At 39.8% G+C, this 27,983-nt stretch overlaps 1 protein-coding gene across 1 annotated transcript; it reads right to left on the bottom strand.

The window, feature by feature from the left end:
- Positions 1-15,448: 15,448 nt before the first annotated feature.
- LOC104261423 (phospholipid scramblase family member 5) lies at positions 15,449-27,231 on the bottom strand. Its single transcript, XM_059822638.1, has 7 exons — positions 27,219-27,231; positions 24,467-24,618; positions 19,877-19,919; positions 18,822-19,042; positions 17,659-17,820; positions 16,441-16,602; positions 15,449-15,487 (listed from the first exon to the last, which is right to left on the bottom strand). Exons 1-7 carry the CDS (start codon positions 27,229-27,231, stop codon positions 15,449-15,451), a joined length of 792 nt encoding a protein of 263 aa, XP_059678621.1.
- Between the last annotated feature and the right edge of the window lie 752 nt (positions 27,232-27,983).

Raw genomic sequence — 27,983 nt, forward strand, 5'->3', positions numbered from 1 at the left:
TGGTGGTTTTGTTGTTGGATCATGTAAAATTAAGACAGAGAGGTGTTAAATCCCTCACTTTCAGCTCAGCTTTTTAAGAAAGAAGCTACTTTATAATAAAACGTTGTATATTCCAAATATTTTCAGGTTAAAGACGATCAAAAGATACAGTTAACATCAATGTTACATAGATAAGCTATGAATATATTGAACTGAAATGCCTGATTTTATAAGGGTCATTGTAGATTTACGCAATGCTTCTTAATGATCATCATAAAACGTTACAGGGTTACAGAGAAACTGGTATAACGTATTGCCGAGGATTGGCTTGCGGAGACATTTCTTTAAATGTCACTGTTAAGATTCACGTGGAGGTCCTATTGTCTACAAATGTGTAGTCTATATTTTTACTGTAATGAATTGTCATTTACGTATTAATGAATTTTTAATCTTTAGATTCTATAAAACCAATTACATTCTAGATTTTTTCCTAACACATTACAGTGAATAACAAAATATTTTCCTAAGTTTTAAATCTAATACTTAATTCTTCTGCTAGTTTCTTCAATGTTTTTGGTTCCCAGACCATTCAATAAACATGAGAAACTGAGCTTTAAAAATAAATTAATTAATTAATAAGTTAATGTCTTTTAAACTTCCATTCATATTGTTGAAAGTCATTCTTCAGAAGCCTTTGGGTATTATTACATGTACAATGTGTACAGGTGCAGATAAAACCTAATGAGATGGAAGATGCAAGCCTTATTTTCAGGATAGCAGAATTATAAAACATAGAAAAGAACAGTTCTGTTCTGTCAAAGGATCTAAATAATGGATCTATGGCAGTAAAATGCACTTTTGCTATTTTCATCTCTAGGCTGCCACTATCCTTTTCTTTCATCATACATTCCTACTCCTCAGGGTTTAGGACTACTTTCAGAGAAGTACCAGTTACCTGTGAAGAAGGTAATCCTGTTTAATAGATGAGTAGAAACAAAAATGTGTGATATTTTCACGAGAGGGGAGAAAGATAGTCTTGTCCTTCTGTGTTAGGTACTAGCTAGCTAATTCTTAAAACCAGTAGATCATAGTGTCAAGACAGCTATAATAAGTACTATCATGCTGAAACGTAAGATATGTCAGATGGCATCAGATATAAGCCCATTGCTCAGACAGCACAACAAATAGAGTTACCTCTTTGCCAGATCCCACAGCTTTGAATACCTTTGCAGCAAGGTATTAACTGCCGTTCACCTTGGATTGCTTGTTATGTACCTTCAGGTAATAGATGAAGAATTTGACGCTCAGAAGTTATAGAGCCTAAATCAGAGACTTACAGTAGGGGAGACAGCACCAGTCCTGACAGCTTCTCCAGGAATATCAGGGGCACAGGGAACTCCTGATGGATAACTCTGAAAGATGAAATTACCTTGTCCTCAGGAAAGAACAGTTCTGAAAATTAAATACGAATCTCACTCCACTCCAAGATAGGATACTAGAAAACAGTATGAAAGCCTGCCCCAACTATCATCTCTTACAACCTACCAAATTAATAGCCCAGTTTTCGTGGCCTTTAGTCTGACCGGGATTGCACTCAGCTACACTGAGGGCTGAAAGTTTGACAGATTGCTTCCTGAGTGTGGGGTTTTGAACTGCCATAGACACAGCTGAGAGCAGCCTTGGCAGGAAATAAAGCCAAATTGCTGAGGGGTTTGATGAGCTGCACATCAGAGGTCCGCTGCAATCCCAAGTTAGTGTTGTATCACATGAAATCATCCAAACTGCACCGCTGATGGAGCCGCTTGGTGTGCTGTGTGCGTTGCAAATCCTCCCTGCTGTCATCAGGGAGCTGGCCCACGATGCCGACACTAGGTGTTTGAAAACTTGTATGCATCTGGAAAACTTGTAACAACCTTTCTGGATTGTCGTAAAGTCAACCTTCTAATAAAATTCAGCAGAAAAGATGCAGTGTGCAGCCTCCCCTTGCCGGCAGCCAGCCAGCTTGCTTTCCCAGCTCTGCTTCCCCAGGTTGGAGCCGCGCATTTGAACGGGTGCCAGGGCAGGAACAGCGCTTCAGCTCGTTCCTGTAGCGAAGTCAAGCCCTCAGAAGGACGTTATGATGTTGTTGATACTCAAGCCTGTGCTGTTTACAGATCCACATGTTTAACATCCACTCAAAAAAAACCCCAACCCTCTATCAAAATGTATTACTCTGTTTCAGTGGAAAAAACCCAACCCAAAACCAACCAACACTTTCTTTATTAGGGCCTTTTTTTCCCTCTCCTGGAGTGGAAAGACAGAAAGGACATTGTGTATCTGATTGTAAAATGCAAAAAATTTCTGAAGATTACTTAGCTTTTCTCCTTATCATATTTACTTTTTCCATCTCCAAACTTAGAATATAATATAATGTATATAATATATAAATTATAGAATAGAATATAGAATAGAATAGAATATAGAATAGAATAGAATGTTTTTGCCTCCCCGTCTATCAAAAGATTCGGGCTACACAAAATTCAAAGCAGTACAATAAATGTTTAAATTGTGACGTGAAGTACACTGGGCTTTTTCAGTAATTATACTTCTTACTTACAAGACATTAATTTTTATCTACGGAATACCTGGTTACATACCTACATACAGGTGATAACTCCAAGCTGTATGTCCACCTTGAAAGGGAAATAAATGATATTTGAAACAGTTTTACCTTGCTTATAAAGCACCATTTCAGGGAAAAAAATATATTCACGTGGACTCCGTAGTTACAGGAACAAGAACAAACAAATACTAAATTCTTTGGGAAAGAAAGCACTTTGAGCGACTTGGCTCATGTCCTGATTGCAGTGTTGGTGAGCAAACCTTCTGCATCCTTTTCTGTACATTCACCTAGTCCATACTGGAGCTGCTGCTGTCCATGTACGTCTCTGCAAAGTAAGCTGTACTTAATCTAAACCAGACAAATCTGATCACGGTCATTTGTGCATGTATAAATCCCAACACTGGGAATTAAATTTGAAGCCCTAATAAAGAAAACAGAAATGAGTAAGGGCAGGTCACTTTATAGATTTACATACTCTGTAGTCTTTTCTAACTCCCAAAATAAGGTCTCTATTTCGAATATTCAACTTTCCATAAACAAAAAACCCTATTATTCTAGCACTGTACTGAATTTCACCTAGACACCAGATATGACAAGGATTTGGGGATTTTATTTTGCTAGTTTCCTCAGGTACATAAGAATCTAATCTAAAGCTGACTAGCATTTTTCCACACATCTGCATTGAGTCCACTAAGAGGATTAATACCATACACCAAGAAATAGGTTTTAAACATTTCTTAAGAAATAGGTATAGAAGTATTTTGACATGGTTGGGAAATTAGAAATACATGGTAGTATTTGATACTACCTCTCCTTTTTAACAGGAATGAAACAGTTATATTTAGCTCAGTTCAGACTTATACCCAGAAATTTAGATTCTATTGCCCAGCAAACATGGCTTTTTGACATAAGGATGAATGTTATTTCTTCAGTGAGGATATCTTCATCTTATCAAAGAGAACAGAGATAGCAGCTTATCTCTTCCTCTTCCTTTCAGTGGCAGAAAAAAAGATGCCATGATTCAAACAATACAAAGTAAATTATTGGTCTTTGCCATATCAAATAATGCTCCACTTCTTTCCTTATCCAACTAGGATCACTGGTGTTATGACTGACAGTCTGTGTTTTTTTGTTAGATCAGTGGGCTGAAATGCTCAGTACCTTTTTATTTTCTCCAGTTAGCAGATATAATCAATGCCACAGGGGAAGCCCTTAAACATTTGGAAGAGAAGTTGGAATTGCTTCAAGAGAAGTGAATTTATAAATTTATATATATAAATTTATTAATATAAATTATATATATAATACACTTTTAGTAATTTATTCTTTAGGTTTAAGCACATTTAAATGAAAAGAAACATTATTTGTAGATTCTTGACCCCATTTTCTAGGTACATTTCTTACGGTCTGCATATTCAGAACATTACTTACTACCACTTTAGCTTCTGATCCCCCTGACCCCAGTACCTCGTCTGATCCAGTGGTACCCAACACCAGAAATGGGATCAGTTCCTCCACCAGGTTCTGACATAGAGGACTCAGTAACCTGATTTGATGGATGGAGTTGTGTTGACCAAAGTAGCTCTTGTCTTTCTTCCTGACACCACCTAACAGCTCCGTTTCCCTTAGCGCTCAGGCAGATCGCAATATTGGCAGCTCTGCACGGTACAGGTTTTGCTGGCAAAGACCACACAATTTATAGTCACACAAAAATGCACTTTTAAAATCTGACTAAAGTGACAATTGCCTGATACGATTTTCACAATAGAACTTGCTGGGAGAGTTTGGGTTTTAAAAGGCTAGCCCCACCCCCAATTATTCACATTTTAGGAATCTTATCCAGAATCAATAAATTATTTTCCTTTTGGCATTTATACTACTTGTTGTATCCAATCTAGTAGTGGTTTTGAAAGCAGATAGGCAAATAATGAAATGTTCCAGTAGGCAAAATCCACAGTTTGGTAAAACATGACAGTCTAATATCAGATCACCACCAGTGTGTCAGACATTATGTACACGCAGTAAAAGGCAGTTTAAATCCAAACATTTTTAAAAGTAGATAAATTACTCTTCTTACTATTATTTCTTTGATGTGGAACTGGGGCAAATAGATTCCAATCCACTAACAGCTGACAGGCATCCAACATCTCCCAAGTCCCAGTGTAGCTCTCTTTTTGGTTTACTAATTAGGCCTTCACTAAGATAATAAAAAATATACTCATGAAACCAGAAGAGGCAGCTCACACATTATCTCTGTATTAAAAATTTGTAACTGTGGTAACAGGACTGTTAGCTTATTTGACTTCATTTACAATGTCAAGTCAGTCATCAAGCCTGCAGTCTAACAAATGAGTTTTAGGTTCTTCTTTGAGAGGGAAACTGGGTGAAAACAGTTTTAGTCTTGTAATAGCTTTGTTAATTCAGCATCCAGATAGCAGGATTGTACAGTTAGGAGTTCCAAACCCCATAAAGCAGCAGTCCTCATATTTTTACATATGCTGCCCAGCAATGTCTCTTCAGGCTGTCACTAACAATTGTGATAATCATTTAAACAAGAAAAGCAATTCCCAGTAAAATGTCAGCCATTATGATCAGTCCTTCCTCAAGATATTTGAACACAAGGGGAAAACAACAACTAAACAACTATAGAAACAATACAACGTATTTGATTTTGCTACTAAACGTTTTTGTGCCAAAACCATGTCTTGCTTAGACTGAGAAGGAGGCTAAATAAAGTTTTACTGCTGCTAGTCATGCATATTTTTGAATGTCAGCACTGCAGATGAACCAGTATAAGCCGCTTTAGAGTCAGAAACCAGGATATAGGGAGGAAAAGAACAACTCGACATAAAGAAATAGGCCATTACAGTTTACAGCATTTAGGATTAACTGTGATACCAAGAGTTTAAAATACAGCTTGTGTAAATCCTGTTTTCTGCTAAAGGGATGCTGATACTGCAAACAGATATTTATAGGCAACATTTTCCTAGGCATGTTTTTTTTTTTTTTCCTAAAAAGCATAATTAATACGAGCTTCATTAATACAATACACCAGGAAAGCCAACTCAGGCCAGTTCCACATGCCCCATCCTGCGGATGTCCAGCTCTGCATGTCAAAGTTGGCACTGAATTTCCAGAGTGATCTGGGTTTGGGGGGTTTTGTTTGTTTGTTTGGGCTTTTTTTAATTTTTTTGCAAAGCCAAGTTCTTTCATTGAAGCACTGCTGCAGGCAACATTAGCTCACACAGCAGCAACGAAGTGTTAGCAGGCCGGGAAGACTCCCCTTCCTGCAGCACGCTTCCTCAGGAGCGAGGAACGTAAGTGGGTGGGACTCACTGGCCAAACCCTCTAGAGCTGACGTTTCTGTGCTGCTACAGAACTGGAATCACATAAAGCGGTTATGTTAGGACACCTGGGGCCTTGAATTGAAATCTCCCCTTTTAAAAAGTACATAAAATAAAAAAGCGGGTAAGTATCTTTGGCTCGAGGGGAGGAGTCCCCTCCGCTGCCTTAGCCCATCCTTCGGAGCCCCACTCCCCAGCCCCACCTCTGTCCTAGCACAGCAAAGAGTATCCAGCAGCACCCAAGCCCACATCTGCTTTCATCTACAATATTATAGTCTTTTGGATACCAGCATTGGTTTTGAATTCACTATCATGAAAAAATAACGCCCTTTAACTTTACTATTCTTGATTAGGCACCCTAGGCTTGTTAGGGAGCTGCTGATAAAGGAAAAGCTGTAAATGGGGTGTTTCTGATTTTGCTGTGACATACATTGGCACTCACTTCTTTTGCCAACCTGAGGATGAATAGTGCAATACCTAAACACATAACCAGGCTGAGAACAGAATGTTACTAAAGCCAATGACGTCCAAGTTAATGTGTTTCATAACCAATTTGTCTGATAAAAACATACTGGGGACATTGAGGATTTCATTAATTAAGAAGATAACTAAGAGGCTGTAAAAGTACAAGGGCCACTATAGCTGCAAGAGTTTATGAGGTGAATTTACAGGTCAATTAAGAATGAGAATCGAGGAAACTCAGCACCAGGCACTGCTGCTCACACAGAGAGCTGGGGGATTTGGGGAGGCTTGGAAGCTGGGAAGGGGGAAACATAGGAAAAGGAAAATGGAGCTTTACATCACACATAAACCCTATTCACTATTAAGACCTAGCCACCAATGTCAGGTACAGTGAACTCTTATCTCATACAGATTACCTTGGGTGTGGAATAATTACACATGAAGAAATTGCTCATCAAATCAGTGACCTCACACTCAGGCCACGACCATTCCTAGAAATCCTGAGCACAGCTTTCAGGAGATTCACATGTAGTCCTATTATTTCTTAAACCAGGTTTGTCAGATTTGTTACTCACAGCCTAGGAGATATTTCTCTCTGGTTGCTGTATTATATGGTATTATAAATTGTATTTGCCATCCAATCCTTGATTCAATTGTTTAATGTAATTGAGCTGCTGGTTGCTACTGATCGAGGAGGTGCCCTCTCCTCTCCACCACGTCTCACAGCTGTCAAGGCGAAAGCAGGATACAGCCACCATGGCTGCACAAGGACAGGTCCTGGTGGGAGCTCCTGGCCGAAGACTGCAGTTTCTCTTCCAGCTGCAGCAGGTTTGTGGTGTGCTGCCAGAGGGGACCACACCGGCTGGAGGCACGCAGAGAGCCAGCCCTGCCAAGACACACGTTGCTCCTCCTGCATTGCTGCGGGAGGAGGCTTAGTGCCCCCCAGCCCCTGACCCTGGGAAATGGCCACTCTCTCCTGCTGGAGGCGGGACGTCCAACCCCCTGGACTTGCAGCTTCTGCAAGTTGGGTGGGATGTGTTGGCCTACAAGACTACGCAGGTAGGCTCTGCAGGTTTCTGGAACCACTAAGCTCCTTAGGCAGGTCTCCAAAATTGAGGTAAAAGTCTTTTTTGCACTGGCATTTACAATTATTCTATATGGTTCTCTTTTAAAGATCTTTTCCAGAATTTCAAAGCATGTGATTTCTGCCTAAGTAGATCTATATTAGCATTAATCAGTATTTTCTATGGCTTTAGAACTGGAACACGTGTTTTACAGCATTTACTAGTTATTTTCTCCGAGTTAATATAAAATACTTGCTGGTAGAGCTGCATACAATTACTCTGGACCCATCTGACAAAAGACCTTAATGACCTGATCCAAAGGCTAACCTTTATTTCCTCGGGCTTTGAACAAAGCCCTGTGGTTTTAATGCTTCACTGTAGTGTTGGAACTCTAAACCCTTCTACATCAACCAAGACTGCAGTTAAGATGATGTTGCTTTATAAACAACCAACTGAATAAAGCTATTGACAAAATTTAATTTCCGGGACAGCATGGGGGAAGAGAGGAGTCTGATCTCTTTTGCACAGGTTTGGTTGTTTGTTTTTTTTTTTACTTCATCTGCTATGATATAACTCCTTTAGGAAAGGCTTCTATTTTAGTTTTTTACAGTTAAGTGATTTAAAGTAAAAAGTTCACCGAGAAAGCTAACACATATTTGTAGTAATAAATGTATATGATGCCAAGCACATCCATGCTGCATGATGTATTTTGCATCTCTGCAGATTTTCTTAGAACATTTTTCCTTCTTAATCATCATCTATCAGTGATATACCTGAAGTCCAAGATAAGAGCACATTATAGCTTGAACAGATAAGCAGTGCATTAGATAACAGTTACTTCACCAAGCAGATGTTTATTTTGTAATGAAGATCCATCATACTTTTTCCGCTGAGCACATACTTGTAAAGACCATATTAGATTTCACAGCTAGTTGAAAGCATTAATTTACTTTTGACAGAAATATTTTGTTCTCCTTGTGTCCTCCTCCGCCCCCTGCTCATTTTGTTCTCATGACACCCTCATTCTTTCCTTCAGCTCAAGTTACCATGTGGCTTTGCAGGGATTCATCTTGGTCAGACTCTTCCTCTTCCTAAGCTCCACAATCATTCAACCTTTCCCTGACATCAGGGCCAGTAGCCTTACCCAGAGTGGTGACAGTTCAACTACAACACTGTGTTCCCTGTAACATGTCAAACCCAGTACCGGCAAGAAAGGACTGAGCAAAGAATTGAGACAAATCATTTTATGAGACTGCTTATACAAACAGGTTAGTCTGAAGCCAGGTCACACATATCTTTCCCCCCCCACTCCCCTTTTCAAAGCCTTCTTTTCAAGGGAAACTTATGGTTCCAGATGTGGTGTTGCTGCCCTGATGCTGGGCAAAGCTGAAGGACAGAGAAAGCATCGCTTGTGGCTCTTTCTTAGTTCCCAGGTGCTCTGAGCCTTAATCTACAGCTATATGAAACCAGAGATAGGAGGGAAGCTAAAATAAATAAATAAAAACCATCTTTTTCACTCCTATCCTATACACTCAGCAAACTATCCTGTATAATAGCCAAAATACCTCTCCTGAATTTGCAAAGCAAATAGGATTTTTCTTTTTTAAATAAAACAGTGTTTTGACACTTTGGGTTCTTCCTGAAACCCAGAAGTAATTTAAAAAAATGCTCAAAACTTTCCTTTGAATTCTAGAGAAGTGTGAAGCAGACGAGGTATTTCTAGTAGTGATCCTTATTTTGATCCCAGGCTGCATTTCTTATTTCAGTGCTGGCTGATATGTAGGAGCATTATTATTAAAGACAGACACCCAAAATGATTCCTGATGCCAAAACATAATTATTCATGTGTCTAGAACTAACATGTGGATAGAATAATAACAGTCATTAGCCTTGTCCAAAAAATTCCCCAAGTTTCTGCAAGCAATCCATAAACAACTAAGAAAAGACTTACAAATCAATACTGGACCTTGACACTGTGACATTTTCTTTCTCTAAATGTGCTCATCTGAAACAACAACCAAAAAAGTGTCCACGGTCATTTCTAGATAGAAACAAGTATTTCTAGAGACAGCAGTGGCTGCCAACAGTAGCTTGTAGGGTTTTGTTGTTGTATGTTGGGGGTTTTTTTAATACAAAAAATCAGTAATGTAAATAGAGCACTTAACTAATGTTGTTGGCACAGCGGAAAAAAGTCCCTCAAATTAATATCTTAAGGTGGAAAACCACATCAAGCTAATGAGTCCTGTTGAAATGACTTACAGGAAGAATTTTCCCTCAGTACTCACCCAGTTGCCAGAATAAAAACATTATTAGACATACTATGACTGGCCTATAGAAACCTAAAGATGGAAAACACATCGTGTGTGCTTCCCTGTTTTCCAGACACGCGTACCTGAAGTGCAACTTTCCCTGTAAGCGAGGGAGGAGAGGATGCGCCAGCCCCGGGATGGCTGTGAGGCAGCGCAGCTCTCACGGTGCCACCCTGTAGCTCTTGGTCCTCTCTTGCGTTTTTCCATAACACTCTTTTATTTTATTGCACACTAAGCCTAATCTATCAGCCTTTAACAGAAAGTACTCCTACTTTAGATAAACAAGCAGAGTTAACGAGGTCACTCAAGTAAGTGGAGACTTTCCTCCCAATTAGGATTTTATGTGAGAACTCAGGAGTTCTCATCAACATTTTTTTATTACATAGTAATTTGAGGATTAAACCTGGGAGGTGATGGGTTCTTTAGAAATAAGAGCACACAAAGTGCTCGCTTATCTTTAAGCATTTGAGCAGTCTCCATGCTTTTCTGCTTGCCACTATCCAGGTTTTAGGAGCTAGTGCGTGCCAGAGCCCATGTAATAAGTAGTACACGGAACTGAACCCGCAGCCTGTGAAAGCACTGAATTTGGGTCTATACAAGATTGCTTAACTTATTCATTCCTCATGAATGAGAATAATAAATGGAAGAGATAGATTTAATCCCTGCAATACAGTAACGTACATTTATTTCAAAACCAAGACTGACAAACCAGCCGGGTAAGTACCAGTGCTGCATGGCTTCACAGCTGACCCCAGGACTCCATACCAGAAACATAGTCCATCAACATGAACTTCACTGTGTGCCTTTTCAATAATCAGTGAGACCTGAAGTTCATTGGATTGAATAGTCCTGGGTACCTTAATGCAGAAGGTTTAATATGAAATCTGTAGCTTTCAAGTAGGTCTGCTGGGTATCAAGGCAGATGAGGTCAAGACTCTGATTCCTGCAGCAATGCTGTAATAACTATGTTTATATTCCTTTGCCAGAAGGAAATGAAAGTGAGAATAGGGATGCGAAGTCTCTGTATTGTTTTTTGTGAAGAGAGACTGGAGAATAAGACTTAATTGTGAATTGAGATGAATTTTCAGTAGCAATCTAGGAGATGTACAACAGTGTGAGGTCACCTACAGGTCTCCTTTTCACAGTGGCAGGAATCTACTGTCTTTCGGGATGAAGGAGTGAACACACTTCGGGGGCAAGTCACTGAGCACACATCAGTCCCTGTCCTTCTGACCTTTCTTTTGTAAAAGGTTAGTAGGCTTTTGTAAGCATAATACTAACACAGAAAGAAAGCAGAAAGTTGTATCTGGCCTGGGCTGTCTTACTCCAAAAAGTAGGTATTAGTTACCTCAGAATTTTTTGTTGACTTCATTTCAGAGGAGTGAACTAATAAAATGCTGACAAATCATGAATAAACTGCTGTCTCATGGCAGGTGCTAATAGCGTACTTCAATAACGATTTGGCATTAAGGAAGCTATTCTTAAGAGGGATTGAGTTTAGAAAAACATCTAGGATTCCAGAAAAAAAAAAACCACCAAATCTCCTTTCACAGGATATGGAGTAATTTTCCCTAAGGAACTAAAGTCTTTTTTGCCCCCTAAGGAAGCCATTTTTAGGGAAGAAAAAAGCACATTTAAAAACCTAAAGTTGCTCTTTGAATTAAACTAGTATGTGTCATTCTAACATAGAACATAGCATTCTAATTGAAAAGAAATCAATACAACTAAGAGGAGAGTCAGGAGGAGGAAATTGCATTTTTTTTTTTCCAAACAGGTACCACTTAGATAACTCCATTAGAAAATGTGTATTTTGGATAATTTCTAGGTTTGTCTAATCCTAAAACAAATAACCCAATTGAAACAAAAAGAGATTTTTTTCAATACATACATCAAAGTCTACAAAGAGAAGTACTTTTGCATCCACCAAATTATTAGATGGCCAAAAGATCTCAGGACTTACGGAGATGCTGTGGTTGCCACTCTTACAAAAAGTGGTTGACCTTCCCATGGACAAACCAGCTCCTTCCCAGGTAGTGGCGTCATCTGGGTTTGTGGCATTACAGCAGGTTTCCATCCCTCTGCCCCAGGACAGCACATAGTGATGGACCATGATGACCCAAGATGGGTCAAAGTTATTTTACCCATAAAAACCTTCCATGTTTCTAGGGACCCCACCACAAAGCAATGTCCTTTAGACACAGCACTTTTTGTTTCTGCAAAAGGTGGGGAATGTCCTGGGGCTGGGGCTTCTCCTCTGTCCACCTGTGGAAGCTGGAGAGATGTTCCAGGTGCAAAAAAAAAGGTTTTGGGCTGACCAGAACAGCTCACTTTGTAGTAGACTGGGTTCTGCTCATGCATCTACCATATCTCATATCAGTCACCAATAATTCAGCTGTAAGTTGCAGGCAATAAAGATAACCCAGCATCATGTGACAAAGGTTAAATATCAGACAAAGAAAATAAAACCCTCCAGTTAAGGGTAGGAATCAGTTAGAGGTTAAAGGTATGTTAATCTTTAATCAGCATCTGGGGTACAGCTTGTGATCTGTGGAAAGTTAAATATTGTAATAATAAACTGTTGCTGCCATCTACTGAACACGGGAATTATGTACTACACAGCTTTACAATTTGGCTAGTGATCAAGTGTGAAACTATTTACTTGGCTGGATTAAGTAAAATTTCTGTTTCATTAGAACAATCATGTTTTTTTCTAGAAGATGTTCAGGACATGAATCTGCTTCAGAGAATATCTGTCCTCCTTTGGGGAATACTGAATTCTCCTTTGGAGAGCCACTCCTAGCCCACAGGGGAATCGTGAAAGGTGAGGTTTGTAAAGAGCATACATACGTACCTCCTGTAATGTGAAACACATTGCTATTAAAAAGAAAGATTTACTAGTTAGAGCTACAGGTTTTTAAAAATCTTAGTACATGTTAGCTTTTCTTTAGTAACATGATGCAGAACTCCATCATCTTTGCTAAGGATGGCAGCTATGGTTTATGAGTTGATGAAGGAGTTTCCAGTTGAAAAATTGCTGGCCTTGGCACTGAATTTCTACCAGCATGTTGAAGAGTGGGACCAAGGTCAAACAGGCTGCTGAGGAAGTTCTAGCCAGCAAGAGCTATCCCAGCCTCAGTGCTTTGTTTTGTCCAGGGACTGAACCTGTGCCTGTATGTCCCAGAAGCTGCTGCTGGGGATAAACAGGCATTCAAACATACTCATACACGTATGCAAGCATTACACTTAAAAAAAAAAAAGTTAAAAAAAAGTTGTACTAACACTCTAAACAGCAACAAAGTCACTAAGTGCAAGAAATACAGTACTATCATCTGGTTACAATATATAAAAAAATACATGCATATATTGCTTACCTACAAGGTATATATGTGGGCACTCACAGCCAAATTCAGCCCTGCAGGTAAATAAGACTCTATTTCATATTGACTTCAGCAGTGGTTGGACACGTTTGCTTCAAAGATGTCTTTGGCTTGTTAAGGGTCATAAGAGGGCTGGAAATTGCAGAGGAAGAGTGGCAGATAGCACGGGAGCCTGCCGATCTCACCTGGCGCTGCATTCAGCCGAGTGTTCAGACACACACAGCTCAACAACAGCGCAAGAGCATGGTTTTGCATGGGACCCAAGACTGTTGGCTACAATAATAGTCACTTCTGTCTAAGATGGCAAAGGGATTTAAAGAGATAAATTAATAAAAAAATCTGTCTCTCAATCTGCATTAGAATAAATCAGGAGTGAAAGGACTGAATTTAATTGAATGACACCAACGTGAAACTAGTGAGAATAGCAAATTGGCATCAGTCATCTGTATTCTTCTGCATAACTATAAATTTCCACACGAGGGAGCTTCTTGTCCACGAAGCTCACAGCTACAGCACAGGGTGCTTCCTCCTGGGAAAGGTGACAGCAATGGTTTGCTGTGAGTTCATAACTTCTGTGGCTTGCAGCCCGATTGCACTGCTGAGAGTCACAGCGAGAGCCAGTAATGAAATGGTTAACAGATGATTGTCAGAGCTTGTTAACCACAATTATTTTCAAGACATGTAAATCTGTATAAATACCTAAGCATGGTATAGAACCTAAAACATACTGTTTAAATCTATAAGCGTTCCTGAGTTAATTTCACTGTGGGAACATCAGTTGCAACTTCCTGACTTCACTGTGTTTGAATTCATATCCATGAACATTAATTTAAAATTAGTCTAAATATTTGTTGAGAATTAATCACCTGATAAATTTAGCTCTTTTTCATTTTTATGAATTATTCATTATCTCCTCTCTTTTCCGTTGATGTGTTGGTTATTTGCAAGAATTGAATTACTAGTTCATGCTAAAAAAATCCAGCATTCACGGTGATTTGTAAAATGTTGCCCTTGGAAACTTGACTGCTGACTATGATAGCATTTGTTTTTACCACCAATATTGTATGGTAATGGTTTGCTTCTTGAGGAGTCATTGGAGTTTTTAAGAAAGGCATAAGCAAGATCATACAACAAATATTTTGCAGCAAAAAATTTTCTGTTTATGTCTTGCATATATATCATGGATGTTCCTACAATGAAGCTTACATTAGTAAAAGCTGTTTGATGGGACTGTTTGGGAATGGTACGATGAGGTATGACTACAGGAATGTACAGCTATGTAAAACTGCTATCTGAAATAGAAAAAGCTCCTATTGCACAGCCCTATCATAGAAAATTCCTGAGCTTACCAAAGGAAAATAATTCTGTTCTAGCGTGGCCTCAGGCAAGGCTGAATGAAAAGTTATCAACCACCAGATATTATTAAAAGGAACAAACTTTTTAAGGAAAGTCTTGAGTGGATTGGAGCAAGAATCCTAAACACTAGACAGTTCAAATGTGATTTGTGCACCTCTAGCACATAGACGACCATCTCTCAAACCTTATGGCCTACATTCAAAAGCAGTGGAAGACCAGATTTTCTGAATAGAACTTATGTTCCCAAGTCTAGTTCTGGAAGCCTAATTTCTGGCTGCCACTCATTAAACAAATCTTTACCATAAAATTAATTCACTAAGCAAACATCACTTCCCTTCTTTCAACTCACTGAAACAGATAACATCTTGAACTTCCCATCGGGTGATGTCTTTATATTTGTTACTTTCAATCTCAGTTTGTTACTATTAATTAAATAACAAATCAGAAAATGACTTCTAAAATTATGAAAAAGCAAAACCCCCAGAACACACCCTCATGTGGTTAGTAACTGGTACCAGCACTTGCAAAACATCAAAGGCTTCTCTAAACATAGACTTTCATCAGTGACGCTGCAAGCCTTCATCTAATCTTTCATGATTTCCCATGCAGGAACATCAAAAGAGAAAGAGGAGAATAGCACTGTTCCAAAGCAACAGTGCTCTGTGTGAAAAGTATGTGTTTAGACACAACACACACAAAATGTAAGTGGGAAATTATTAGTTACATGAGACATATTTTAATAAACATCATCATTATCTCCCTTTCTTTTCCTGTAAGGAACAAGGATTTGTGCAGTTCAAAATCATGTCCAAAGCTCAAGGGATTTCTGGAAGAAAATGAAAAAGAATTAGAAAGTATCTAACGTCTAAGTCTTCAAAGCAAGAAGATCAATTTATTTTCATTTTCATTTTTTACTTACTGAAACACATTCTGCATATTTTATTGTTTCATCTTGTTATAATCCATCCAAAGAGTTTTCAAAGAACATTAAGTCCTACAAATAAACAAACTGTGAACGGTAAGGAAGGTACAAAAATGCAAAAATTACTATCAAAAATCTTACTTGCAGGCTTTTTTTTACATAAAATAATTAGATTAGTCAATCGTCAATTAGTCAGTTCCACCACTGAGCAACAGGAGTTTTGGAGGACACAATCCAAAAATCTTAAATGTCATGGGAGTTACATTTCTAACCTAATAAAAGCAAAATAGCTGAATTGTTGTTGCTATTTTAAAGCAAACACTTTCCAGTGAATAATTTAAATAGTTCTGTTCTTTTGTTTTGTATTCTCTGATATAAATATCACAGATGATTTTGAAACCGCTGCATGTTAATATTAACACATTAGTGTTGGCAAAAGACATACACAGCAAATATCAATTTGTAATTGTAGAAAACATGCATCTTAACTTCATCCTTACCCCTAGCAGTGAGTATTCTCCTTTTCATATAATTCTTCTCTTATGATTATCTTCACAAGGGAATTTTTGTAGGAAATTTCATATGACCTGAAGGTCTTACATGCAATACTCGACAGAACTATTGAAGTGGCACTCACCGTTTGAAATTACCATTAGAAATAACATAACTTTTGTTTTGGTTCATATACCTGTTCAAACACAACAGATAACGGGTTTGCGGGAGTCTGGTAGGTTTGACACATATGTTGATGTTTGATCCTGCCATGCAAGTTATTGACTTACATGTGGAATACTATTTAAACAGTTTAATAAACAAAAATGTTAGGAACCTAAAGATGCTCAGCAAATAACAAAACAAAAGCAGCCATAAAAAATTAAAAGGGTTTCAGTTATCTTAACCTTTAGGTAGCGGGTTTGGCTTTCCACTGCAGCTATGCCTTTGTAGGATCACAGCTGACAGCAAAGGCCCCTTTGGTCCCAGTCTGCCCACCTCTGTAGGTCTACCTCTTGGTTTTGCATACTTACAATGAGGAAACAAGCACCAATCATTACTGCCTTGATTCTCACATCAAGATCTACAGGGACCTGGATCCCGAAGTTGGCAGTGTTGGTAAAGACATTGTTTACAAATCCAGACCAGTACTTGGAAATTTTGCCAATTGTTGACATCTCATTGAGAGCTTTTACCTGCACAAATAAAAAATAGGAATACGCGTAACTGTAAATAAATCAAGTACACACTGATTATATCTCCACAGAATTAATGACTGTGCCCTGACACACAGAGTATGCTATAGTTGTCAGGTTCTTCTTTTATTCTTATCATTGAGATGCTCTATTAGTGTCAGATTTGCCTTTAGGAGTGGCACACAAGAAAGGATCTCAAGTTTGGAAACATCAGCCTCTTTAGAGCTGACAGAAAAGCGAAGGAAAGCAATTGTGAAAGTTTATACCACTTTTGCTCTTCTTTCACAATGATCTTTTTTTCCTGTCTTGTGTTTCTGATATGCTCCAAGTCACAGCAGTACCATTGCTGTGGACCACTGTCCCCTACAACTGACAGATATGTTCTCAATTATGTAGCTCTCCCCATGTTTCTCACACTATACTGAAATTTTGGACAGTACCCGCTGAGGTCTTCTGATTTGGCTAACGAGTTGATCAACACAGAAGCTCTCCTATGATTCCTTAACTAAGGCAAAGTGCTTTGTTTACATCAGAAAACTCTGTCCAGGGTTTCTTTGAGCATCTCCCATTCTCCCTCTCATCCCTTAAATATCTCAATGGCTCCCCAGAATTAGTTTTCTCCTGATGGATGTTGTCAAATGGATGTAGACGTGTTGGACAGTAATCCTGCCTGTGTTCTCAGCCTGAGAGTAATGAAGGCAGCAGATTCAATGCCACAGGCTTCAAGGGACTGTGTGTCAGGTAACAGTGAATGCATGTGGGGTGAAACCCTGAGCCTGTCAAAATCAACCGCTGAGTGCTCATGGACTGCAGAGGACCAGGACTTCACTTAGCGACATGTTTGTTTTCTTGAAGGAATTGTCACTCCTGTCCAGAAAACATCTGTAGCAATTTGAGTGTACAAGTCTGGAACTCCAATGCACATTGTTTCACTTCTGTTCCATAAATATAGCAACATACATAGTATTTTTAAGAGTAAAATAACTGGATTTTTGAGTGAGAAATTTAGTCAAAGTAGTAAAACTTTAAAATTCTTATCACTAGTAAGAAACATACCTCAAAGTCAACATCTTCAAAACAGCCACAAGTTGCATATGGGCCAATTATTTTTAGTACATCTTCTTTGCTTTCATTCTGTACAGTAAACTTTGGCAGAAAAGGGTCCCAGTTCTGTACAACATACCCAGCTATTGTACCTGGTGGGGACTGAACTTCTAACTAGCAAACAAAAGAAAACAAAAAAATCTTATAAACCAATTTTATATTAGTATGTTTTGCCCTAATAGTGTATTGTCTATATAATGACAAAATATTTATTTATTGAAAATAATTTGATATAATTTTACCAAACTGTGAGCTGGTTATTACAAGGCTGTCTAATAGTGTTTTTAAATGTAGTGGACAATATGAAGCTCAAAATCTGCACCAGAATCTAACATCTTACATACATTATAAGATTTGCTAAAAGCCATACACTGTGAAAAGTCTTTGTTATTGTAATCAGTGAGTATCCTATAAGCTTTTTTTATACAGTACCTGTGCTACCAAAGGACCTTTTTTTTTAAATCCTGATGGAGTATTGAGAAATTAGGTAGAGGAGTTAACCTATAAAATATTTCCATAAACCAAGAAAGATGTCTGAATAAAGGAGAGTCAAAAATAAGGAAAAAAGATCTGATACTCGACAGGATCTGCATTTTTCACTCAAAGCAGCTTATTTCCATGTTCTGCAATTTCCCAGAGATATATGACCTTGAAGAGGCAGAGCCATGGAGCGAAGCATCGGCCTCCTCGGAGAGTTGCTTCCCAGTCGTACCCACACGCACTAATGGTCTCCAGGGATTTTCCATCCTTCACACTCTGGGAAGTACAGTGGGTAATTTCCATCTGTAGCACTAACAGACATTAGTCTGTGTCAGGGCAAGCAGTGTTTTGGGGTGTTACCTGACTGGAGAGATATCTGTACCATCAGACCAATTATTTGGGATGTCAGGAAAGTAAGGTCCCATGAAAGGGAGGAGGCCTGCTGGGAACGTAGCTCATAAAAGGGCCTCGTTCATCAATAGTTACTTCTAAAGGAAGGCCTCCACGCAGTCCCCCAGGCTGAGAGGTGGGTGTGAATTCCTTCCTGCCACCCTTGCGGAGGTGGCGTGAGGCTTCATTAATGCTGTGCACACACAGCGAGACGCTGGGACAAAAGGCAATTAGGATTCGCTCACCTCTTGCAGGAAGCAGGGGAACCAGCAGCTGTTGCATCTCAAGGGTCTGTTCACTGTAATCACTTCTCGGCCCATGTTATCAGCGATCCTTATGGTGAAAGACCTTATAGGTGAACACAAGTTACGATCAAAGCAATCATTTTCTTCTACTGCGAAGTAAACTCTTTGTCCCAAATGGTTTTTGATCTCGTATTTGCTGGAGGTCTCTGTGCCAAGTATGGCTAATAAAGCAAAATAAGTAGAACATTATCTTAGTATAACGCTAGTATCTATATATTAGTATATATTCTAAAAATCCGTGGAAGAGAAACCGTTTAAAAAAATAGTTTTGAAATAATGACACAAAGAAAATTGCAATTATAAGGAAATAATGATGTCAGGTCTGTATTTTGAAGGAACGCTTAGTTCAAAGACTTTGATTTGCTGTACACTAAAGTACATATCATAAAACAGAATTCAGATCCTGAGTTTTGCTTTGGGCTTTTTCTTAATGTATCATCTGTGACAAGCAATAATATGAGGCTGTCCCACTTCAGTGACAAAACTTTCACCCAGCAAGGTATCCAAGAAAACATTTTGAACGGGAGAAATACATTAGACAATGTTTTACTTGCAGAACTTAATACTTGTTCAGTACTTTGAAATTCTGAGAAACTATGTAAATAGAAGCTCTTATGCTTCATTTTGCGTCTTCTGACCTTCCTTCATTCGCTTTGTTTCTCATAGCATGTGAATTATTGTTAAAGACAATAAATTATTCCATGGATTGGAAAGATGGTTAAACTCTAATAACTTTGAGAGAGAGGTGTCTGAGGGAGAGAATTTAGGACTGGTGTAGAGATTACTCAATTGTAACCTTTCTCTCCTCATTGGTTTGCTGCAGAACAGGCATGAAAAAAGTGAGTTTTCACCACAGTAACACCACATTACAGGCCTGACGCAAGGTCAGCGGGAGGCTTCGCAATGACTTCAACAAGTTGGGGGCAAGACATGGAAGCCTTTTGGAGACATCTGTGTACCAGCACAGTTAAAGAGTGACAAGGATTGCACCATACCTTCAAGAAGCTCCACTTGCTGATGAATAATTATCTGGTCCAGCTGTTTAAAAAAAGTCAACAAGATGGTGGGTGTTTGAAAGGTCTGGGCCAGTGATCACCTGTCTATTTTTATTGCTCATCTCAGAATCACAGAATCACTAAGGTTGGAAAAGACCTGTTAGATCATGAAGTCCAACCATCAACCAAAAAAACACCACCATGCCCATTAAACCATGTCCCACTTACTAGGTTTTATTTCCTTCTAGAGGTACACAAGCTGGGTACATCTCTCTGAAGTGATGAATGAAGAGTGTGACATTGGGTGCTGTGTAATGTAATTCATGTAATTCATCCACGCATTTGAAGAAAAATAATCTTCACTGGGGGAATGAGGAGGACAACAGCAATGGAAAGATGTATGTGAGAAGCAGGACACTTCTCGCTCCTGTTGCTCCCTCCTGGTCTCAGCAGAGGGAAGCCGCTTACTCCAAAGCTAAGGTTAGTGCTGGGCACCATGGCAGTGCAGGGGTGAATGAGTTTGGGCTCAAGCTCAAAATGAGCTGCAGCCACATCACAAAGGGCTCCAGTGGAGCAGCCCAGCAGGGCTATGGGGTGCTGCCAACAACGGCACACACGAGCTTTAACACTCTGATCTCACGCAACGAGAGTTCTGCACCCTGAATCTGGCAAACAGTCACGCCCGAGTGCCAGAATGAGCAAAACAACAGATCCCCAGAGAAACCCCTGGCTGCCTGAAACTGTCTTCCCCTGTGAGCTGGTTACAAATGCAGGAGAAAAACCATTTGCCATGACACCCAGCTTTGCTGTGCTTATCGTCCCTCCAACATTATTCTTTTTTAGAGAACAGTCATTAGTATTCTAAAACCAGCAAGACTTAATTTCAGTCTACCTGAACTTTTTATGCCTGTTTTATGGGGTAGTTTAGGCTTTGCTAATCTCTTTTCCTTAAATTCCTGATGGGCAAACGTTTGGCACAGGATTTTGCCGTTACTCACAGCTGCAGACAGAAATCACACAGCAACCTTCTGAGACCAGCAGATCACAGCTCTCCAGCATCTGTGTATTTCACAATTGATAAATCTTGCCTGGTACGTATTCAAACTGTTGCTGCCATTTGTCAGTTCTAGTTATTTCCTGCAGCTACTTCAGGCTGCAAAGAAAAGCTGGTAAAAGATAAACTTCTTTATCCCTTTCATTAATCTCCGAAATGTGCATGCCAGTAATTGAAATAATAAAAAATATTTGGACTTAAAAATTTTCTCCCAAGAACCTTTGCTGTTTGTTGTTTAGGTTTCATGAGAGATGTGAACTCTTGGAGCTTATGAGGGGTGCTCTGCTGATGAAAAAAGAATAAATAAGTTAAAGGTGGTAGGCCTATTTTAATATTTTAGCATTGATTTTAATACGGATTTCTTTGCCCCACATAGACTTTCACAGGGAAAAGAGAATTAATGAGCCTGAACTGTTAAAAGCTTTGAGTGGTTTTGGTCTGTGTATTGGTTTATTGTGAACAATGTATAAACAATGTTGAGACAACGTGGCAGTACCACTTGCTAGGCTTGTTTTGCCTTTCACTGGTTTCTGCAAGGCAGCTGTTCTGATGCATCTTTTAGTGGGGCACTTGTGGGTTGAGGAAATTCTGCACTTGCATTTGAAAGCATCTAAAGCCCTTCGGTTTACAAGGGTCTGAGTCCTCTTGAGCTCAGATGTGTTAAAATTCCTTCTACACAGCTAATTCTCAGTATTCAGTTTTGTGGGCATTAAATTTACATCTGATCAATCTAACCAAGTATAAACTAAGAAGCTTCTTACAAAATTGGGTAAGCCTGAATGGTGGCACAACATGCTCTTGAGTTACTTGGAAAATTCTTCTCCAAAGGTCTTGTCTGTCTATTCCTGCTGTGGGCACAAGTTCCCTTGATTTTTGTGATGGGCACTGGCCAATTCCTCGAACTATGGCTGTGATCCGGAAGATAATAATGAGGTTTGGGTAACCTGTTTTGTAGGAAATTGTTTAAAGAGTGTCACTTTTGTGATCATGATGGAAAGCATGGTATCAGTCTGCCAGGGCAGAAGCAGTTTATTGCCCTTCTCTGGTGCACCTTGAACAGCCGAGTGAATCGCTCCTCAGCCTGACTGACTCCGGGTGTGTATTTGCAGAGTGAAATATTGCTGCCTGGCCATAACATACACAACAGATATTTTCTGTTCCTCTTATCCAACACTATAGGCTGTGTCCTTGAGTTGCTGTTTAGAATAAGACTGTAGGGATCTCTCCGAGATTCACTAAATTTGGATCCCCATTTCAGAGTCAAAAAATGTCATGGTCTTATGAAGAAATATATTCAGCTTTCTCAAATCTATCCAGCTATCTTCCCTGCTCCTGCTGGAGATAATCCCAGGACCTCATTTCTATTTTTTATTCTGTATATATTCACAACGACTTTCTATACAATCTTTCTTCTGGTAATATCATTCCATAAATTAAATTACTCTTTTTCCCCACAGGTTGTTTACTCTTTTAGGGGTGAGAGCTGTCACAGTTCCCTCTCTGGTAGCATTTTATTGGTCTAAAGATGAAACACTTGCAGTCTTGTTTTAAAGCAGGTTCTCTATTCCCCGTGTCATTCCAGAGGCACCTGTCTGTGCCTGTTTCAATTTGGACCCACCTTTCCCCAATACACAAACAATCAGAAGGATACACAGTATTCCAATATCTCCCAATGGCATCAAAAATTCCCAATTCTGCTAGAAACATCTTCATTCATTTGAGAATTTCATTACGTGAAAATCTCTTAGTCCGTCAGGATAAATCCCAAGGGATCACCCTGGCAGCTGTGAATCCCACATTCATTCTGCAGGCAGCCCTCTCCCTGCTGGTCGGGTCTCCTTTCTGCTGCAATCTATCCTGTATGAGCTTGTTTCATTAGTCACACAGCCAGTATGACTTCAGCATCGCACACCAAAATGTTCTGCAACGCATGGAATCTCTAGCTGTAGGTATATGCCAATAATCAGCGTTGCACACATGCTTTCCACTTTTCAGACTGCAGAGAAAATCGAAAATAATTAGCGAGGGCTGCAGCACAGACGCATGGTTATTGGGCCGAGAACAAGCATGAATGAGGTCTTGAGTTCTAGTTATAGCTCTGACAGCCACTTGTTCTTTTGTCTTTATGTCAGATGTAAAGCTTCTATAAAATGGAGTAATAGAATTTGCTTGCCCCCATTGTATGGGTAAATCTGAGGTATAATTCATGTTCATACAGGAGACTGAATATGTAACCTGCCAAGTATTTACTATCACAATCACTTTTAGACTAAAAAATGTAGCTCCCGCAGTCTGTGAGCAAATGCTCCTGTAATTGACAACACATATCATTTCGTGCATGGGCACCATGAAATGAAAATCATAACTCCACATGAAAGATTGTTTCTGAAGGGTGTCCCAGTTTCATTAGCTATCTAGCTAACTCAGCTCCAAATATAAAATACATTCAATTTCTGCTTCTGTACAAAACTATTAGAAATGTATATCTAAAATACAGACCTCCAGTGAAATAAACATTTCCCAGCACCACCAAAATACAAACACAGCAGAGGCATGTGTATCAGAATCACAACCTGCCTACACTGGGGGCCTGGTTCTGTCCCTGCCCATGCCGGGGGCAGGGCATATGAAGTGTTACTCAGCATGTATAAGAGTGGCAGAATCCAGCCACATGTGAAATGCAAACTGGAGTCAGTGTCAAAGCAGTCGCAGCAGTGACCCTCCAAGTAAAAAAATGCAGGAAGAGATGACACTTCTGGAACAGAGCTGCAGACCGTCACCAGCCTGAGCTCCAGGAGCCGAGAGGTTTCACGGAGCGAGATGGACAGCTGCACGTTTAGCAGTAGGTCTGAGAAGACTTTAGCATTCCCTTCCCCTCCCCTGCCTCTGACCTACTCATCTGCTTCCATTTGCAGGCACTTCCCTCTCGGGCACTGGCGCTTTCCTGCCCCACAGCCCGACACAGAGTGGGTGCGGGTTTGTAGCCACCCAGGCTCACGCTCACAAAGTTGTCTCCATGAGCTTGTCTCCCCAGGACCTTACCTCTAACCTGGAGAGCACTGTCCTTAGCAGAAGGAATTTGTTCAGAAGACCTTCATGTTCCTCAAAGGATGGGTTATAAGGAGGTGACAATTCCTTCGCACACTGGCTGTTTTAGTCTTTTTGAGGTCAGCTGGAGTTTGATAGCCATTTCCCTGAGGGTGAGCTCTTAAGGAGCTGGAAGGAAACTGGGGGACAAGGAGAGGAATAATACTATAACCTAGAAAAAGTCCTAGAGGAAAGTAAACCATGGGTTTTGTGCAAGGAGAGCTGCATGCACAACAAATGGATTTCTATAGAAATGAATGGCAGCAATGAAGGAAGAGCTTGTCATTCCTACGCTCCTTATTTCATAGTAATATCAAATAGAAAAAAAAGCCTCTCCATGTCTACCTGCCATTCCCCAGGAAAAAACCCAAACAACCCCATCCCCCAAGATATCAAAGAAGTCTATGAGGAAAACAAAGCAATTCTAACATTTGGAAAAGATTCAGGACCTGGTTCAGGTACTCCAGACCAGGTGGCAAGTTATGAGTGTGTGATGTTTGCTTCCAGAGATTTGTTGGTTCAACAGGCTTATTCTGTTCAGGAAGGTCTGAAGAACCGGGGAGGTAATCCTTAAAGATTGGGTTGGTTTGTCCCTGAGACTCTGCAGGAAGAGAAGAAAAAAACCAGAAATGAACAGGGCCAAACTGCAGCTAACTGCTTGGATCAAAACTGGAACAATAATGTCACATTCTGCCTGTGACTGTATCAGCACCTTGGTTTAGATCAGGAGCCAGGGTCTGAAACAGATCTCCTGATGGCCCCACACTTCGGGCACGTCGGTTCATTTTATAAAGCAGTCTTGGAGTATGCAAAGTGGGATCACTTTAGATGAAACTAAACCAGGAGATGTGGTCTTGGAGGACACCTAATCCACTCTGACACCTTGTGAGCACTCAGTCTGTGGGACCAGCCTGGGGCTGGTCTGGACTCACACACAGGGTGGCCACAAGCTCCTCAGCACAGGTTGCTCAGCTCTACTCCCTGTGAGCTGCCCTGCATGCTAACGTGCACCGAGCTGCTGAGGGCTTGCTTCTCACAAGACGCTTTCTAGCATCTTGAGGGCACGCATATTTTCTCTTAATTAGAGATGACCTTTCCAGGGATCTCAGATTCCCCAAGCTGGATGTTACAGCCCTAGTAACAAAGTCTACAGCCTCTTACAGTGTTAAAGATAATTCATTACTATCTTAGTGAAAAGATCAGATATGGTTAAGCTGTGTTTTCTGGTTTGCTATTGCAAACACGTCCTTTGGGACACAGTGATGGTTACCTTGGCTAGTGCTGTGAAGGTAACGAGAGTGTTTACTCTTACAGGCACCTGTATGCCCACACCCCTTCATACGCAAAGGCACCGTCTCCCACAGTGCAGTGATCACCTCAGCCATTTGATTCTCAACAAACTCCTACTGGTTTTACTACAAGCATCTTTCCACAGCCTTCAGTAACACTGGCTCTGCCGGAACGAGAGAGAGCAAGCTGAAGCTCTCCACATGTAAAAATGGCAAATCCTCGTATTAAGCTGAGCCCCTGCGCTTTGGCAGTAAAGCAGTCCCCAAACCGATTATTTTTGTCTCATGTGTGACAATACTTCGGCACGGTGGGGTTTAAGGTCCAGAAGGAATTTTGGCTCTACGTCTGAAGCTCTCTTTTGCTGTTGTGGGTTTAAATGAGATCCTTTAGCATTATTTGAAGTCACTGTGGCTGATTCATCATTTAATCATATTTTGATCTTAATTTGTCTTTGCAGCCACTGCTTTCCTTCAAAGTCTGAGACCACAGGAAGAAGAAGTAACCCCTTTGAATTTGTAGCTGGCTTTTAAAAATGTATAACTGGGTAATAAATATTTTATATGCTCTTCTGCATCATTTTACCTCTCAGGGTTCTGTTACTGCCGTAACTCTTGTTGTTACACGAAACGCCATGAAGTGGCCGAGTGTTAGTGTTATTCTTGAATAATAAAGAGAAAAAAAGACAACAAATTGCAGCTCTACCTGTCAAATTTTAAGCTATACAAAAATCAAACAGTAAATACATTAAATATTGATGACAATCTGAGTTACTCTGACACTTTGTCTATTTTTGTGGATGTTTCCCATTTCATTTATGGTATGGGAAAACATAAAACTTGCGGTATGATACAGTGAGCATTCTGTACAATCATAATTTGTAGAACTACTTGTTCCCAAAAGAAGTATGTTATCAAGTTCCTTCATTATGAAAACCATATTATACAACATGACTATTTTGCTGCTTCTGTTAACTACCATGCATTAAAAAATATACAAAACCGGATCTCTCTTACATGGCGAAAGGTAAGCAAATTGCATACCCCTCAGGGTAAAAAATGTATATTCCAAGAGCACAACAATGCTGTAAAACCTGCTTGCTGCTATATAAAGTTTAGTACTGTAAATGCAGAATGTCTTGAGTATTATTTGGGACAAAGAAAGAGGGGTGAACATTTGGCAAACATAAATAGACATTGCTGAAACTCCCTGGGCCAACATCTGTCTCTGTACGTCACAACAGGGTGACCTCTGTGGAGTTGCATTCATGTTAAGAAAAAACAGATTTGTGTCCTTCTACTTAGTTTAAGTATTTGTAAGCATGAAAAAAATGAATTTAGAAGGTTTGTTACATCAGCATACTGCAATGTTTGCCTATAGCCCTGAGTACCCAACTGGCTGCAGCTGAAAGACAGTATGTGACAAAGATGAATCCAGATAGGAGTAATCTGATTAAATTCAGTTATTCTTCAGATATTCATTTTTTCTTATGTGGTTATATCAAGACTCTGGCCAGTTTTGAGAGTGAAAAGCATTTGCTGATTTGCTATTTTCAAAGTGGAATAGGGAAGAAGTGTGCAAAAGTAGGGGTATCCTTGGCTCAGTACCTGCCCTTCCCACACATTCTGTACCGACAGGTTTAAGCAGAAAGATACAAACACTAAATTTTCTGCTTGAATGCAGATGCTAACATTTTGTAACATATTTTAGTTAAATAACATTCTAGTATAGATTTTAGTCTCCTTAGGAGCCTCCTGAATGCTGAAAAATTAAAGGAAGCCAAACAACTGTGCTTTGGCTGATGTGGTTTTAGCCTGAAACTCTCATTTCATCAGACTGCTGATTGCTGGAAATGTACAAGACTGTAGTTTTCTGTAAACATGATCTAAAAATACAGACTATAGATGCACTTACCTCGAGAGGCCATGAAGCTTCCTGAGTTACTTCTTCAAAGGCAGCCAGGTTAAAAGAGAAGGCTTTTCTTGTTGCAGCAAAGAAAAAAAGAGCACAGCATGCACAAAACTTCAGAAGGTGTCTGTCTACTTCATATCAGCTTACAAAGAACTGGAGGAAATGTATTGCCTTTCTCATGTTCCAGAACACTGCATTTTATGTCGATGGACAACAGGGGGAGATGATGCTAACAAACGAGAAAAACATTATTCATTTCAAGTTGTTTGCACCAACAGAAAGAGGAGAAAGTGTTTTGTGAATACAAAGAGGCAAAACTTCAACGTACCCACTGGCTAACTGAACACATTAGACCTAAAATTCTGCTGTATAATGTATGTATATGTTCTGAGACTACACAAATTCTATCTTTATAATTCAATATTTATGTTTCCGTTTCTTCAGGGCATCCAGCAAAGACAGAGGAGCTAATTACCTGCATTTCCCTATGGCTGGCCCCCAGTCAACATTTCCCGTGCACAGAGCAGGAAAAGCTACCTTGGATTTCTCACTGTATTCCATCTGCGTAGCATCAGCCTCCCCTTCAAGGGATGTCATGCCTGCACCCAGACCCAGAAAATGATCCCCTACCCCCTGCCCTGCATATACGTGCACCCCCATGCTGATTCGTGTGTGGTGTTTAAACTGGATTTGGAGAATTAAAACAGATTGGCTCTGCTTTGCTCCAGACAAGCACCATCCATACCAAAATGTAACACATGTAATTAC

Source organism: Gavia stellata, chromosome 11 (assembly GCF_030936135.1).
Source record: "Gavia stellata isolate bGavSte3 chromosome 11, bGavSte3.hap2, whole genome shotgun sequence".
Classification (NCBI taxonomy): Eukaryota; Metazoa; Chordata; class Aves; order Gaviiformes; family Gaviidae; genus Gavia; species Gavia stellata.